Source organism: Octopus sinensis, linkage group LG9, assembly GCF_006345805.1.
Source record: "Octopus sinensis linkage group LG9, ASM634580v1, whole genome shotgun sequence".
Classification (NCBI taxonomy): Eukaryota; Metazoa; Mollusca; class Cephalopoda; order Octopoda; family Octopodidae; genus Octopus; species Octopus sinensis.
In genome coordinates this window covers 7,531,321-7,547,038 of record NC_043005.1, presented here as the reverse complement: position 1 = coordinate 7,547,038, position 15,718 = coordinate 7,531,321, and the positions used below count along the sequence as shown (strand labels likewise).

Here is a 15,718-nt window from a genome sequence, read left to right as displayed (position 1 = left end):
TGTCCCCCAAATGATTCTGTAAACTACAAAACAAATGGTAGTCTGAAGGAGCAACGTTGGGAGAATAAGGTGGATGAGGAATTTTTTTCCAACCAAGCTCTTCGATCTTCTGTGATGTGATCTTTGTGGTGTGGGGTTGCACATTGTCCTGATGAAACATCACTCTTTTCGATTCACTAAAGTGGGTCTTTTTTTCTTTAAAGCTTGTTTCAAACGCTCAATTTGCTGACAGTAGACTTGAGAATTGATTGTTGCATTAGGTGGTAACAATTCAAAGTGAATTACTCCTTTGTAATCACACCAGATACAGAGAAGAACCTTTTTACCATGAAGTTCCCTTCTCAGTTGTGGCTGAGCTTTTCCCCCTTTTACCAAGCCACTGTTTACGACATTTAACATTTCGATAGAAGATCCATTTTTCATCACAAGTCTATCCAAAAAGGGTGAAATAAGTTTGCGAGACTGGAGAGAAGAGCAGATGTCAACTCGGGATTTGCAGTTGCTTTCGGACAATTCATGAGTCATCCATTTTCCAAGTTTAGGAACCTTTCCAAGTTGTTGAAGATGACTACAAACAGTTGTATGGTTTGAACTAAACTTTATTGCCAATTCTTCAACTGATAATGCAGGATTTTCTTCAAGTAATGCCCCAAGGAGCTTATCATCAAACTCAACTGGACGTCCTGTTTGATCTTCATCTTCAAGGCTGAAATCTCCACTTCTGAATTTTGCAAACCATCTTCTGCAAGTTCTTTCATTCAAGCGTTCTTTCCTATAAACTGAGTGTATGTTTCAAGTCGCTTCAGCTGCGGAGTTTCCATTTTTTGTACTCAAAAAGCATTATGTGCCTTAAATATGTTCTTTGGATACTTCCACGTTAGAAAGGGGTTTTAATCAAAGAAATTTTAATTCTATTATTCTGTAAAATAATATTTAATTAGTTTAAATGTACACAAATGCATAAAAATAATTTTTAATTCCATCAGACAGTCTAAAATACTATTAAATTTCATTCAATTTTAAAAAAGATAAAATCGGACAGAACTTATGGGATGACCTGATTTATCATTATATTTTGTGTGTGTGTGATTGTGTTTGAGTATATACAAATGAGTGCACATTTGTGTCCTTTGCATTTGTTAAGTTGTGTACCTAAGATCAGCGTTCGTCATACACCAACGAGAAAGGTTTTCTGGCTGTGACACTTCTACCAAATTGTACATTCAGGATTCAAAGATCTGGTTTGTTCTTACGTATTTTAAGAAAGTATTGTACAATTTGTAAGGAGTCTGGCTGCGAATGCTTCATCATGCAGTGATGAAAGACATTAAAAAACCTTTGATTCTATGAAGAATGAATATTTGAAGAGTGTTTAGTGAGTGTGGTTACTAATTTATAGTATGAAAGTGTCTGTGGAAAGGTCCAGTAAAAGAGCTTTTGAGAAGCATGTGTAATGGAATATGAGAAGGCAGTTTTTTTAAGGCAAATAATTTAATTTATTATATATATGTGTGTGTGTGTATATATATATATGTACATATATACACACACATATTCATATATGTACCTGTACATATATATATACACATATACATACACACGTATATACATACATATACATAAATTTGTATAGTTATATTTATATTTCTTTTATCTGAAAAATATATATATGCATACAAACACAGACTCATGAATGCATATATTTATATACACGCATACACGCATATATATATAAATATACATGTATATACGTAGATATACATAAATATTTTTTTCTCTTTCACTTATTTCAGTCATTTGACTGCAGCCGTGCTGGAGCACCGCCTTTAGTCGACCCCGGGACTTATTCTTTGTAAGCCCAGTACTTATTCTACCGGTCTCTTTTTGCCGAACTGCTAAGTGACAGGGACATAAACACACCAGCATCGGTTGTCAAGCAATGCTAGGGGGACAAACACAGACACACAAACACACACACATACATATATATAGATATATATATACATATATACGACAGGCTTCTTTCAGTTTCCGTCTACCAAATCCACTCACAAGGCATTGGTCGGCCCGGGGCTATAGCAGAAGACACTTGCCCAAGATGCCACACAGTGGGACTGAACCCGGAACCATGTGGTTGGTTAGCAAGCTACTTACCACACAGCCACTCCTGCGCCTGTACATCTATTACATGTACATCTATATATATACATCTACATATAAAATACAAAATACAAGGTTATATCTTGATATCGCTAGTGATAACAATACTCAAAATATATAACAGACTGGAATTGTTAGCCTGTCTCTTGTAATTTCGATCAATTGTATCTTGTCCTCCCTCTTGTACAGAAGTGTGGCTACAATCCAGCCTACCTCTACTTCGGAAGGGGGGAGCCATTAAAATTTTTTTTCCAGGACGTCCTACGTCCCAGATGTATAAGTAAAAATAAAATATTTCCACTTCACAAGTTCAAGTCGAGTACTCCTTTGAACGCTCTGTTGACTCGAACCTTGCTTCTATTCTGGCGAATTTACTGCCTCTGATTAGCTACCTTTCATAGTCGCACCAAGACACTTTTCGATGGTGCTTTCCTCCAGGTGTTCAAATCTTTTTTCTCTACATTGTATACTTTATAGACAATAGTCTTTTCTTTAATTTAATTTTTTTTATCCATCTGGACTATTCCATTTCTGCACGCTAATTTTATTTTTAATTTATTCCCATTCATGTGAAACCACTTATTCAAGTTCAAGTCATTGATGCAATTTTATACCAATTGCTATTTTACTTTTGTCATGTTACTTTAGTTTGATTTTAATTATTACTTACTACATATAATTCAATTGTTACTATTATTTTTATTGTTAAAGTAAAAGTATCTGACATAAAATAGAGAAACGTTTTTGTTTCCCTTTTAACATGTAATACTGAAATAGTGGAGAAGATATGATATTGCTATGGGCTCGCTCTAGGCCAGAAGTTGAACATTTGTTTTGCCCATGAACCTACATGGACCCTAAGTAAGGCATGTGTAAAATTTGAATGGAATTGGTTGTGTAGTTCTCAAGTTTTAGGGAAACGCACAGACAGACAGACACACATTCTCAGTTTTATATATATAAAGATATATATATATATATATATATATATATATATACTAGCATTATGACCCGTCGTTGCTGGGTCATAGTGCTAGTGCATGTATATATGTGTATATATATGTGTACATATTACATGTACATCTATATATATATACATCTACACATAAAATACAAAATACAAAGTTATATCTTGATATCGCTAGTGATAACAATACTCAAAATATATAACAGACTGGAATTGTAAGCCCGTCGCTTGCAATTTCGATCAATTGTATTTTGTCCTCCCTCTTGTATAGAAGTGTGGCTACAATCCAGCCTACCTCTACTGCTGGGAGGGGGGACATTTTTCATTTTTATCCGGGACGTCCTACGTCCCAGATATAAACGTAAAAATAAAATATTTCCACTTTGCAAGTTCGAGTCTAGTACTGCCTTGCATGCTCCATTGACTCGAATCTTGCTTCTATTCTGGCGAATTTACCGCCTCTGGTTAGATATCATTCATAGTCGCACCAAGACACTTTTCGATGGTGCTTTCCTCCAGGTGTTCAAATCTTTTTTCTCTACATTGTATACTTTATAGACAATAGTCTTTTCTTTAATTCAATTTTTTAGTATCCATCTGGACTATTCCATTTCTGCACGCTAATTTTATTTTTAATTTATTCCCATTCATGTGAAACCACTTATTCAAGTTCAAGTCATTGATGCAATTTTATACCAATTGCTATTTTTACTTTTGTTATGTTACGATTATATTATACTTTAGTTTGATTTTAATTATTACTTACTACATATAATTCAATTGTTATTATTATTTTTATTGTAAAAGTGAAAGCATCTGACATAAAATAGAGAAGTGTTTTTGTTTCCCTTTTAACATGTAATACTGAAATAGTGGAGAAGATATGATATTGCTTTGGGCTCGCTCTAAGCAAGAAGTTGAACATTTGTTTTGCCCATGAAACTACATGGACCCTAAGTAAGGCATGTGTAAAATTTGAATGAAATTGGTTGTGTAGTTCTCAAGTTTTAGGGAAACACACAGACAGACAGATAGATACACATTCTCAGTTATATAATATATATATATATATAATATATATATATATATATATATATATAATATATATATATATATATATATAATATATACATATATGTATATATATGAATATGTCATTTATAAGGACACACATATATGTTTTAGAGTATGAGGCCAATATTTCTTATTTTAATAACCAGTCATAAAACATCTGATTCAATCACACACTCGAGATTAAACTAAAAAAGAATTGCAACAATACAACTACAGTTACATTAATATGAAAATTAATTAAGACAAAGAATAGCATAAGAAAATCAACAACTAGGGCAGAAAAATAATTTGATTCAAATTGGAAAATTCATGTTTAACAATGGAAACAAGAATAACACATCACAACAAATGACAAGTCATTTTTCAATTTAACAGAAAATGGATAACAGCTACGATGACACCTTCAGAATAAATGACGTTATGCTTTTATGAATATATATGCAATTTGGAATTATTAATTGTCAGCATGACTTCATTTTTCCTATTAATCAATCACTATTAAGCAATCATTCGGCTTAGAATTAATTATTTAAGCCTAATGTTTAATATCTTTTGCTAACATTCTTATGATCTTTTTCTTTGTTATAGATCTCTGGAACATAATAGAATATCGTTTATTCAAGAAGGGGCAATCAGGGATCTTCCCACTTTGAATAGTTTGTAAGTTGGATTACCCTTTTTCATATTATTTCATTAGCACTATGTACCTAAACATTTAATATATCACTTTTGTCCTTCTTTGTGTACCTTTCTCTTTATGTATATGTGTATGCAGTGTATCTTGGATAAACATATCCATATAAGAGGTTTAAATAACCTCATTGTGACTATGTATATATATATATAATATATATATATATATATATATATATATATATACTAGCAGAGATACCTGGCGTTGCCCGGTTACATTCAATTGAAGAATTAGACTTTTCTGTTATATATATATGGATACACACAAACACACACGCACACACATATATATGTATATTAATATAAATACATGAAAGTACATGAAGTTTGTTAAAAAAAAAAGTGGATCATGTATATACCTCCTGGCTGTTGAGATTATAACACCTCGTTGTAAACAACGTTCCTTGTTTTTCCTTGTGGGTATATACAAAAAGGTTTCTTTTGGTTCCTACTCTTGAGCAGCCAACATACAGTTGCCCATGCAAGAAGCAGGGCTCTTCCATGAGAAGACCAGCTACAGAGAGGGTTTGACCCTGAGATTTGTTAATGGACATGGCAAAGCTGACACGTAGGGGGAATTGCAGTCTTCTGAATGTAAATGGAATTTCTGCTCCTGATGGAGCAAGAGGAATTCTTGGAATAAAGACGACATCACCTTTTCCACATCCAGAAATAATGATCGCCTCGATAACGTGTGACATCATTTTCTTTATCACCAGTCGTGTTCCATTGCAAAGTCTTGGTGGTTCCAGATTGCGGAGTAGCATTACAAGAGTTCCCACTGTAAGTGCTAATATGTGTGGAGGTAGTCCAGGAGGCTCCAGTGAATTGAGAAATTCAGGAGGATAGTTCACAACTTCATTTATATCTGGAATTGTATCAACAGACTTGTAAGTGTGTATAGTGCCGGGAAGAGAATGCATTAGCTGTTGATTAATTTTGTTAACAGCGATGTTGTTTGGAGCTAATATTGCTCTTTCACACAGCCAATTGTGATTTTGGTAGTTTTGTGTGAAGCTGGGAAAGACTTTGTTTTTGAGGTCATCTACAGAATTAACAACAGAGGAAAATGACCACACTTCCATTTGTCCTGCAGCATCGAGAGGCATCTTGTCTTCACCAATTTAGGCTTGTAGTTCTCAAGTTTTAGGGAAACGCACAGACAGACAGACAGACACACATTCTCAGTTTTATATATATAAAGATATATATATATATACTAGCATTATGACTCGTCGTTGCCGGGTCATAGTGCTAGTGCATGTATATATGTGTATATATATGTGTACATATTACATGTACATCTATATATATACATCTACACATAAAATACAAAATACAAAGTTATATCTTGATATTGCTAGTGATAACAATACTCAAAATATATAATAGACTGGAATTGTAAGCACGTCTCTTGCAATTTCGATCAATTGTATTTTGTCCTCCCTCTTGTATAGAAGTGTGGCTACAATCCAGCCTACCTCTACTTCTGGGAGGGGGGACATTTTTCATTTTTATCCGGGACGTCCTACGTCCCAGATATAAAGGTAAAAATAAAATATTTCCACTTTGCAAGTTCGAGTCTAGTACTGCCTTGCATGCTCCATTGACTCGAATCTTGCTTCTATTCTGGCGAATTTACCGCCTCTGGTTAGATATCATTCATAGTCGCACCAAGACACTTTTCGATGGTGCTTTCCTCCAGGTGTTCAAATCTTTTTTCTCTACATTGTATACTTTATAGACAATAGTCTTTTCTTTAATTCAATTTTTTAGTATCCATCTGGACTATTCCATTTCTGCACGCTAATTTTATTTTTAATTTATTCCCATTCATGTGAAACCACTTATTCAAGTTCAAGTCATTGATGCAATTTTATACCAATTGCTATTTTTACTTTTGTTATGTTATGATTATATTATACTTTAGTTTGATTTTAATTATTACTTACTACATATAATTCAATTGTTATTATTATTTTTATTGTAAAAGTGAAAGCATCTGACATAAAATAGAGAAGTGTTTTTGTTTCCCTTTTAACATGTAATACTGAAATAGTGGAGAAGATATGATATTGCTTTGGGCTCGCTGTAAGCAAGAAGTTGAACATTTGTTTTGCCCATGAAACTACATGGACCCTAAGTAAGGCATGTGGAAAATTTGAATGAAATTGGTTGTGTAGTTCTCTATTTTAGGGAAACACACAGACAGACAGATAGACACACATTCTCAGTTTTATATATATATATATATATATAATATATATATATATATATTATATATATAATATATATATATATATATATATATATATATATATATATATACACATATATATACATATATGTATATACATATATGTATATATATGATTATGTCATTTATAAGGACACACATATATGTTTTAGAGTATGAGGCCAATATTTCTTATTTTAATAACCAGTCATAAAACATCTGATTCAATCACACACTCGAGATTAAACTAAACAAGAAGTGCAACAATACAACAACAGTTACATTAATATGAAAATTAATTAAGACAAAGAATAGCATAGGAAAATCAACAACTAGGGCAGAAAAATAATTTGATTCAAATTGGAAAATTCATGTTTAACAATGGAAACAAGAATAACACATCACAACAAATGACAAGTCATTTTTCAATTTAACAGAAAATGGATAACAGCTACGATGACACCTTCAGAATAAATGACGTTATGCTTTTATGAATATATATGCAATTTGGAATTATTAATTGTCAGCATGACTTCATTTTTCCTATTAATCAATCACTATTAAGCAATCATTCGGCTTAGAATTAATTATTTAAGCCTAATGTTTAATATCTTTTGCTAACATTCTTATGATCTCTTTCTTTGCTATAGATCTCTGGAACATAATACGATATCGTATATTGAAGAAGGAGCAATCAGGGATCTTCCCACTTTGAATAGTTTGTAAGTTGGATTACCCTTTTTCATATTATTTCATTAGCACTATGTACCTAAACATTTAATATATCATATTTGTCCTTCTTTGTGTACCTGTCTCTTTATGTATATGTGTATGCAGTGTATCTTGGATAAACATATCCATATAAGAGGTTTAAATAACCTCATTGTGACTATGTATATATATATATATATATATATATATATACTAGCAGAGATACCTGGCGTTGCCCGGTTACATTCAATTGAAGAATTAGACTTTTCTGTTATATATATATGGATACACACAAACACACACGCACACACATATATATGTATATTAATATAAATACATGAAAGTACATGAAGTTTGTTAAAAAAAAAGGGGATCGTGTATATACCTCCTGGCTGTTGAGATTATAACACCTCGTTGTAAACAATGTTCCTTGTTTTTCCTTGTGGGTATATACAAAAAGGTTTCTTTTGGTTCCTACTCTTGAGCAGCCAACATACAGTTGCCCATGCAAGAAGCAGGGCTCTTCCACGAGAAGACCAGCTACAGAGAGGGTTTGACCCTGAGATTTGTTAATGGACATGGCAAAGCTGACACGAAGGGGGAATTGCAGTCTTCTGAATGTAAATGGAATTTCTGCTCCTGATGGAGCAAGAGGAATTCTTGGAATAAAGACGACATCACCTTTTCCACATCCAGAAATAATGATCGCCTCGATAACGTGTGACATCATTTTCTTTATCACCAGTCGTGTTCCATTGCAAAGTCTTGGTGGTTGCAGATTGCGGAGTAGCATTACAAGAGTTCCCACTGTAAGTACTATTATGTGTGGAGATAGTCCAGGAGGCTCCAGTGAATTGAGAAATTCAGGAGGATAGTTCACAAATTCATTTATATCTGGAATTGTATCAACAGACTTGTAAGTGTGTATAGTGCCGGGAAGAGAATGCATTAGCTGTTGATTAATTTTGTTAACAGCAACGTTTTTTGGAGCTAATATTGCTCTTTCACACAGCCAATTGTGATTTTGGTAGTTTTGTGTGAAGCTGGGAAAGACTTTGTTTTTGAGGTCATCTACAGAATTCACAACAGAGGAAAATGACCACACTTCCATTTGTCCTGCAGCATCGAGAGGCATCTTGTCTTCACCAAGTGTTAAAATGTCCTGTGCAAACTTTGTGGACATTTTGTCGCCGTGTAGCTGAGCTCTCATGTTAGTAGTGAGACTGAGGATTGTAACATGATGCCACAGGGTAGAGGACTTTAGGCATGCTTGGACTTCATCTGCTCTAGTGCCTTTCAGAATGACAGGAAGAGTTTGCCTGAAATCACCTGACAACTGAAGCGTTACACCTCCCATTGGAGCCTGACAGTCCCGGATGTCTTTCAGGGCTCTATCTAATGCTTCCAAAGCTCCCTTGTGAGCCATAGTGCACTCATCCCAGACAATTAGATGACACATTTTAAGTACTTGTCCCTGATCTGAGCTTTTGTTGATGTTGCATGAAGGCATTTCGGATGCTGCTAAATTGAGAGGGAGTTTAAAAGTTGAGTGTGCTGTCCTGCCACTGGGTAACAAAGTAGCTGCAATGCCAGAGGAGGCTACAGCTACTGCAATGTCCTGATGCTTCCTAACTTCTGCAAGGAGAAGCTTTATAATAAATGTTTTTCCTGTCCCTCCAGGAGCATCGAGGAAGAAGATTTGTCCCTCGCGTTGGCGTACACTGTTAAGGATAGTTCTGTAGGCCTGCAGCTGGTCCGGAAGTAATTTAGGCTTGTTTTCAACAATGTACTTGAAAGCGCTTGAGTGTCGTAGGTTGTTTCACGAATGACAGCAGTGAGAAGGCTATTTGACCCTGACCTGAATGCTTGTGGCAGGCCATACGTCGACAATTCATTTCCACCCAGTTTAGCAATTTTGACTTCAATGTCAATGAGTGTTTTGTTATAGATTACATTGCTGATACCCTGCATGTCAGGATAGAGCAATTGAGCTTGGCGCTGAAAGTCTTCAGCCAGGTTGTCTCTATATTTGAGCCATAGAGTGGCCGGATCACACAGTCCGCATGCTTGTAGTAATACTGCAAATAGTGCCCTAAGACTTTTAGGTGATTGTGATAAAGCAGCCTCTCCTAAAGTTGCATCCCATTGTGCACCATCTTCTAACAGACCTTGTCGATATCAGGCTTCTCTGTATGTTGTGCAGACATGTCCATGGACGGTTTTTAGAGCCTGGAAATACGTTGGCCTTCTGACCTCATGCAGTAGTAGACAAAGGTAGAAGCACTCTTGTTGAGTGGGATGCACTGTGTATACTCGCCCAAGGCAAGTGTGAAACTTAATGCCAGGGTATCCATGAGCATTTTGACCTGCTTTCCGTGGGGCCCATTTTTTTTCCATTCCAAGTGTAGTACGATGGAATCTGTGGATACAGCAAGGTTTGAGTGAATGGATCCACTTGACAAAGCTTGAAGAATGCAGTGAGTGTGCTATCCCTTGGTTCCTCTGCCAACAGAGAAGCATTAGCATCGGTGAAGTACACTCTTTGACCCTTTTCCAGGTGCACTGCAAGCTGTTGAATGGCGGGGTGTCGTTAATGAATTGGAAAGCCAAAGATGCGCCAGAAAGCCTCGTTGCTACTTATGTACCGTCCTACCTGATAATGCGTCACTCCATCCTGGCAGTATTCTTGTTGAAGTCCAAACATTGCAGCGTCAGAACCCTTGTTTACAAATTTGCAAACGTACTTGATGGATTTAACGGAGTTTCGAAACTCAACGTTGATGTGGGCATTGAAAGTCTTTGACAGGAGTGGGCAGTATGGAACAATCCATCTATTATCAATATCGTGCTGTCCGATAGTTGCTGTGAATCCTCCATCTTCTGGTTTTCTGCGTCTGTACGATGGATACCCATCAGCAACTGTCTGAGTTTCTTGTAGGAACCTCCTTGGAAATCTTTTTGAACATATGCTGTCCTTCAAGCATGGTGTGTTTATGTTGAATCCAGGCCCACATGGACCATGTACCATGTTTGCTTTAACTATTTCGTATAGTTCTTTGGCTAAAGATGGATCAGGAAGCTCTGCAGAGATTATCTTGTCGATGTCATTGGAATTGATCTTCGTTGAGAGCCAAAGCAGGATATGAGCATGTGGAAGGCCCTTTTTTGCCACTCGATTGTGTACATGTCACATTGTATGGGCCCAAAGACTTGCCCTTTTTGTATGAGTTCCATGAGAGAGATTAACTTCAGATGGAAAACTCGGGCGTTGAGATTCCGGTTCGAATGTAAGGCAGGTTTGAAAGTGTTCCCAACAGTTATTAGTTGTAGTGGTAGAGTGTTTATGCTGAATATGTACGTATGCAAGTATATATATGTATGTATGCCTGTATATATATACAAAATCCACTGAGAAGGCTTTTGTTGGTCTGAGGCTACAGCAGAAGACACATGCCAAGTCACCACACAGTGGGACTGAACCCAGGACCATGTGTTTGGAACGTAGTTTGTTACCACACAGCCACACCTGCCCCTATGTATGTGTGTGTGAGTATGTGTGTATGGGTAGTTATATTATGCATGTATATATGTGTATATATATGTGTACATATTACATGTACATCTATATATATACATCAGAAATACTAAATTTTTAAATCTCTCGTAGACATGTACGGTGGTGGGGCGATAGAATGGTTGTATACTGTCAATCTAAAAATGTATATTAGGACACAGGAAAAATGTGCCAAAGCCATCAGGAGGCGTCGATGCTTCCTAGGGCTAAACAGCGGTGGTGAACCCCCCTACTGTCACGTTCGTGTTAGATTGACAGTATACAACCATTCTATATAGATACATCTACACATAAAATACAAAATACAAAGTTATATCTTGATATCGCTAGTGATAATACTCAAAATATATAACAGACTGGAATTGTAGGCCCGTCTCTTGCAATTTCGATTAATTGGATCTTGTCCTCCCTCTTGTATAGAAGTGTATGGCTGCAGCGAAATTCATTTTTGGACTTTCTTCTATCGAAGGCATTTTAACAAAAATGCTACCGTAAAGACGGTGAAAATATTGTCAATTTCCCCAAACAGAGGCACAATTCAATTTTTAAACAATAACCAAAGCCCCTTCTCCGAAAGGGGTAGGGTTACGCTTTACAATTATTTAAGATATGCAACACAACGTTTCCTCGACGGGGAACCAACAGTGAGTACAATAGTCAAACAGTAATAATAATAATAACAAATCTTTTTAATTTATCCCCATTTATGTGAAACCACTTATTCAAGTTCAAGTCATTGATGCAATTTTATACGAATTGCTAATACACACACACACACACACACATAATAAGGGTGAAAAATTGAATATTAATTTGATTAATATGAATTGAAAACCAGTGGCGTAGCATATAAGACCATAGCGGATCTTCTAGCAAAATGGATGACCACTTGTTAATGGTTCGTCCCCGTTATATAATACTTTCACTTTAATAGTGAAAGTGTGTGCATTACAAAAGAGAGATGTTTTTGTTTCACTTTTAACACGTAATACTGAAATAGTGGAGAAGATATGATATTGCTGTGGGTTCGCCCTAGGGAAAAAGTTAAGATTTTTTTGCCGATGACACTCCACGGACCTTAAGTAAGGCATATGTAAAATTTGAATGAAAGTGGTTGTGTAGTTCTCAAGTTTTAGGGAAACACACAGACAGACAGACACACATTCTCAGTCTTATATATATACTAGCATTAAAGACCCGTCGTTGCCGGGTCATAGTGCTAGTGCATGTATATATGTGTATATATGTGTACATATTACATGTACATCTATATATATACATCTACATATAAAACACAAAATACAAGGTTATATCTTGATATCGCTAGTGATAACAATACTCAAAATATATAACAGACTGGAATTGTTAGCCTGTCTCTTGTAATTTCGATCAATTGTATCTTGTCCTCCCTCTTGTATAGAAGTGTGGCTACAATCCAGCCTACCTCTACTTCGGGGGGGGGGAGCCATTAAAATTATTTTTCCAGGACGTCCTACGTCCCAGATATAAAGGTAAAAATAAAATATTTCCACTTCACATGTTCAAGTCGAGTACTCCTTTGAACGCTCCGTTGACTCGAACCTTGCTTCTATTGTGGCAAATTTACCACTTCTGGTTAGATATCTTTCATAGTCGCACCAAGACACTTTTCGATGGTGCTTTCCTCCAGGTGTTCAAATCTTTTTTCTCTACATTGTATACTTTATAGACAATAGTCTTTTCTTTAATTTAATTTTTTTTATCCATCTGGACTATTCCATTTCTGCACGCTAATTTTATTTTTAATTTATTCCCATTCATGTGAAACCACTTATTCAAGTTCAAGTCATTGATGCAATTTTATACCAATTGCTATTTTACTTTTGTCATGTTACTTTAGTTTGATTTTAATTATTACTTACTACATATAATTCAATTGTTATTATTATTTTTATTGTTAAAGTGAAAGTATCTGACATAAAATAGAGAAACGTTTTTGTTTCCCTTTTAACATGTAATACTGAAATAGTGGAGAAGATATGATATTGTTATGGGCTCGCTCTAGGCCAGAAGTTGAACATTTTTTTCGCCCATGAACCTACAGGGACCCTAAGTAAGGCATGTGTAAAATTTGATTGGAATTGGTTGTGTAGTTCTCAAGTTTTAGGGAAACGCACAGACAGACAGACACACATTCTCAGTTTTATATATATAAAGATATATATATATATATATACTAGCATTATGACCCGTCGTTGCCGGGTCATAGTGCTAGTGCATGTATATATGTGTATATATATGTGTACATATTACATGTACATCTATATATATACATCTACACATAAAATACAAAATACAAAGTTATATCTTGATATCGCTAGTGATAACAATACTCAAAATATATAATAGACTGGAATTGTAAGCCCGTCTCTTGCAATTTCGATCAATTGTATCTTGTCCTCCCTCTTGTATAGAAGTGTGGCTACAATCCAGCCTACCTCTACTGCTGGGAGGGGGGACATTTTTCATTTTTATCCGGGACGTCCTACGTCCCAGATATAAACGTAAAAATAAAATATTTCCACTTTGCAAGTTCGAGTCTAGTACTGCCTTGCATGCTCCATTGACTCGAATCTTGCTTCTATTCTGGCGAATTTACCGCCTCTGGTTAGATATCATTCATAGTCACACCAAGACACTTTTCGAAGGTGCTTTCCTCCAGGTGTTCAAATCTTTTTTCTCTACATTGTATACTTTATAGACAATAGTCTTTTCTTTAATTTAATTTTTTTTTATCCATCTGGACTATTCCATTTCTGCACTTAAATTTTATTTTTAATTTATTCTCATTCATGTGAAACCACTTATTCAAGTTCAGGTCATTGATGCAATTTTATACCAATTGCTATTTTTACTTTTGTTATGTTACGATTATATTATACTTTAGTTTGATTTTAATTATTACTTACTACATATAATTCAATTGTTATTATTATTTTTATTGTAAAAGTGAAAGCATCTGACATGAAATGGAGAAATGTTTTTGTTTCACTTTTAACATGTAATACTGAAATAGTGGAGAAGATATGATATTGCTTTGGGCTCGCTCTAAGCAAGAAGTTGAACATTTGTTTTGCCCATGAAACTACATGGACCCTAAGTAAGGCATGTGTAAAATTTGAATGAAATTGGTTGTGTAGTTCTCTATTTTAGGGAAACACACAGACAGACAGATAGACACACATTCTCAGTTATATATATATATATATATATATATACATATATGTATATATATGAATATGTCATTTATAAGGACACACATATATGTTTTAGAGTATGAGGCCAATATTTCTTATTTTAATAACCAGTCATAAAACATCTGATTCAATCACACACTCGAGATTAAACTAAAAAAGAATTGCAACAATACAACAACAGTTACATTAATATGAAAATTAATTAAGACAAAGAATAGCATAAGAAAATCAACAACTAAGGCAGAAAAATAATTTGATTCAAATTGGAAAATTCATGTTTAACAATGGAAACAAGAATAACACATCACAACAAATGACAAGTCATTTTTCAATTTAACAGAAAATGGATAACAGCTACGATGACACCTTCAAAATAAATGACGTTATGCTTTTATGAATATATATGCAATTTGGAATTATTAATTGTCAGCATGACTTCATTTTTCCTATTAATCAATCACTATTAAGCAATCATTCGGCTTAGAAATAATTATTTAAGCCTAATGTTTAATATCTTTTGCTAACATTCTTATGATCTCTTTCTTTGCTATAGATCTCTGGAACATAATAGAATATCGTTTATTCAAGAAGGGGCAATCAGGGATCTTCCCACTTTGAATAGTTTGTAAGTTGGATTACCCTTTTTCATATTATTTCATTAGCACTATGTACCTAAACATTTAATATATCACATTTGTCCTTCTTTGTGTACCTGTCTCTTTATGTATATGTGTATGCAGTGTATCTTGGATAAACATATCCATATAAGAGGTTTAAATAACCTCATTGTGACTATGTATATATATATACTAATAGAGATACCCGGCGTCGCCTGGTTACATTCAATTGAAGAATTAGACTTTTCTGTTATATATATATGGATACACACAAACACACATGCACACACATATATATGTATATTAATATAAATACATGAAAGTACATGAAGTTTGTTAAAAAAAAGGGGGATCATGTATATACCTCCTGGCTGTTGAGATTATAACACCTCCTTGTGGAGCATATACAAAAAGGTTTCTTTTGGTTCCTACTCTTGAGCAGCCAACATA

The 15,718-nt window shown here is 34.7% G+C and overlaps 1 protein-coding gene across 9 annotated transcripts in view; it reads left to right on the top strand.

The window, feature by feature from the left end:
- Positions 1-15,718, top strand: part of LOC115215648 (adhesion G-protein coupled receptor G6-like) — a 124,721-nt gene that overhangs the window by 22,690 nt on the left and 86,313 nt on the right. For 5 of the 9 annotated variants that reach the window (XM_036505744.1, XM_036505745.1, XM_036505748.1 and 2 more), the window contains 3 exons: positions 4,790-4,861; positions 7,781-7,852; positions 15,205-15,276. In XM_036505744.1, coding sequence (XP_036361637.1) covers positions 4,790-4,861; positions 7,781-7,852; positions 15,205-15,276 — 216 coding nt within the window. The remainder of the gene's footprint in view (positions 1-4,789; positions 4,862-7,780; positions 7,853-15,204; positions 15,277-15,718) is intronic. The other 4 variants (XM_029784898.2, XM_036505750.1, XM_036505746.1 and 1 more) reach the window with 3 other exon arrangements.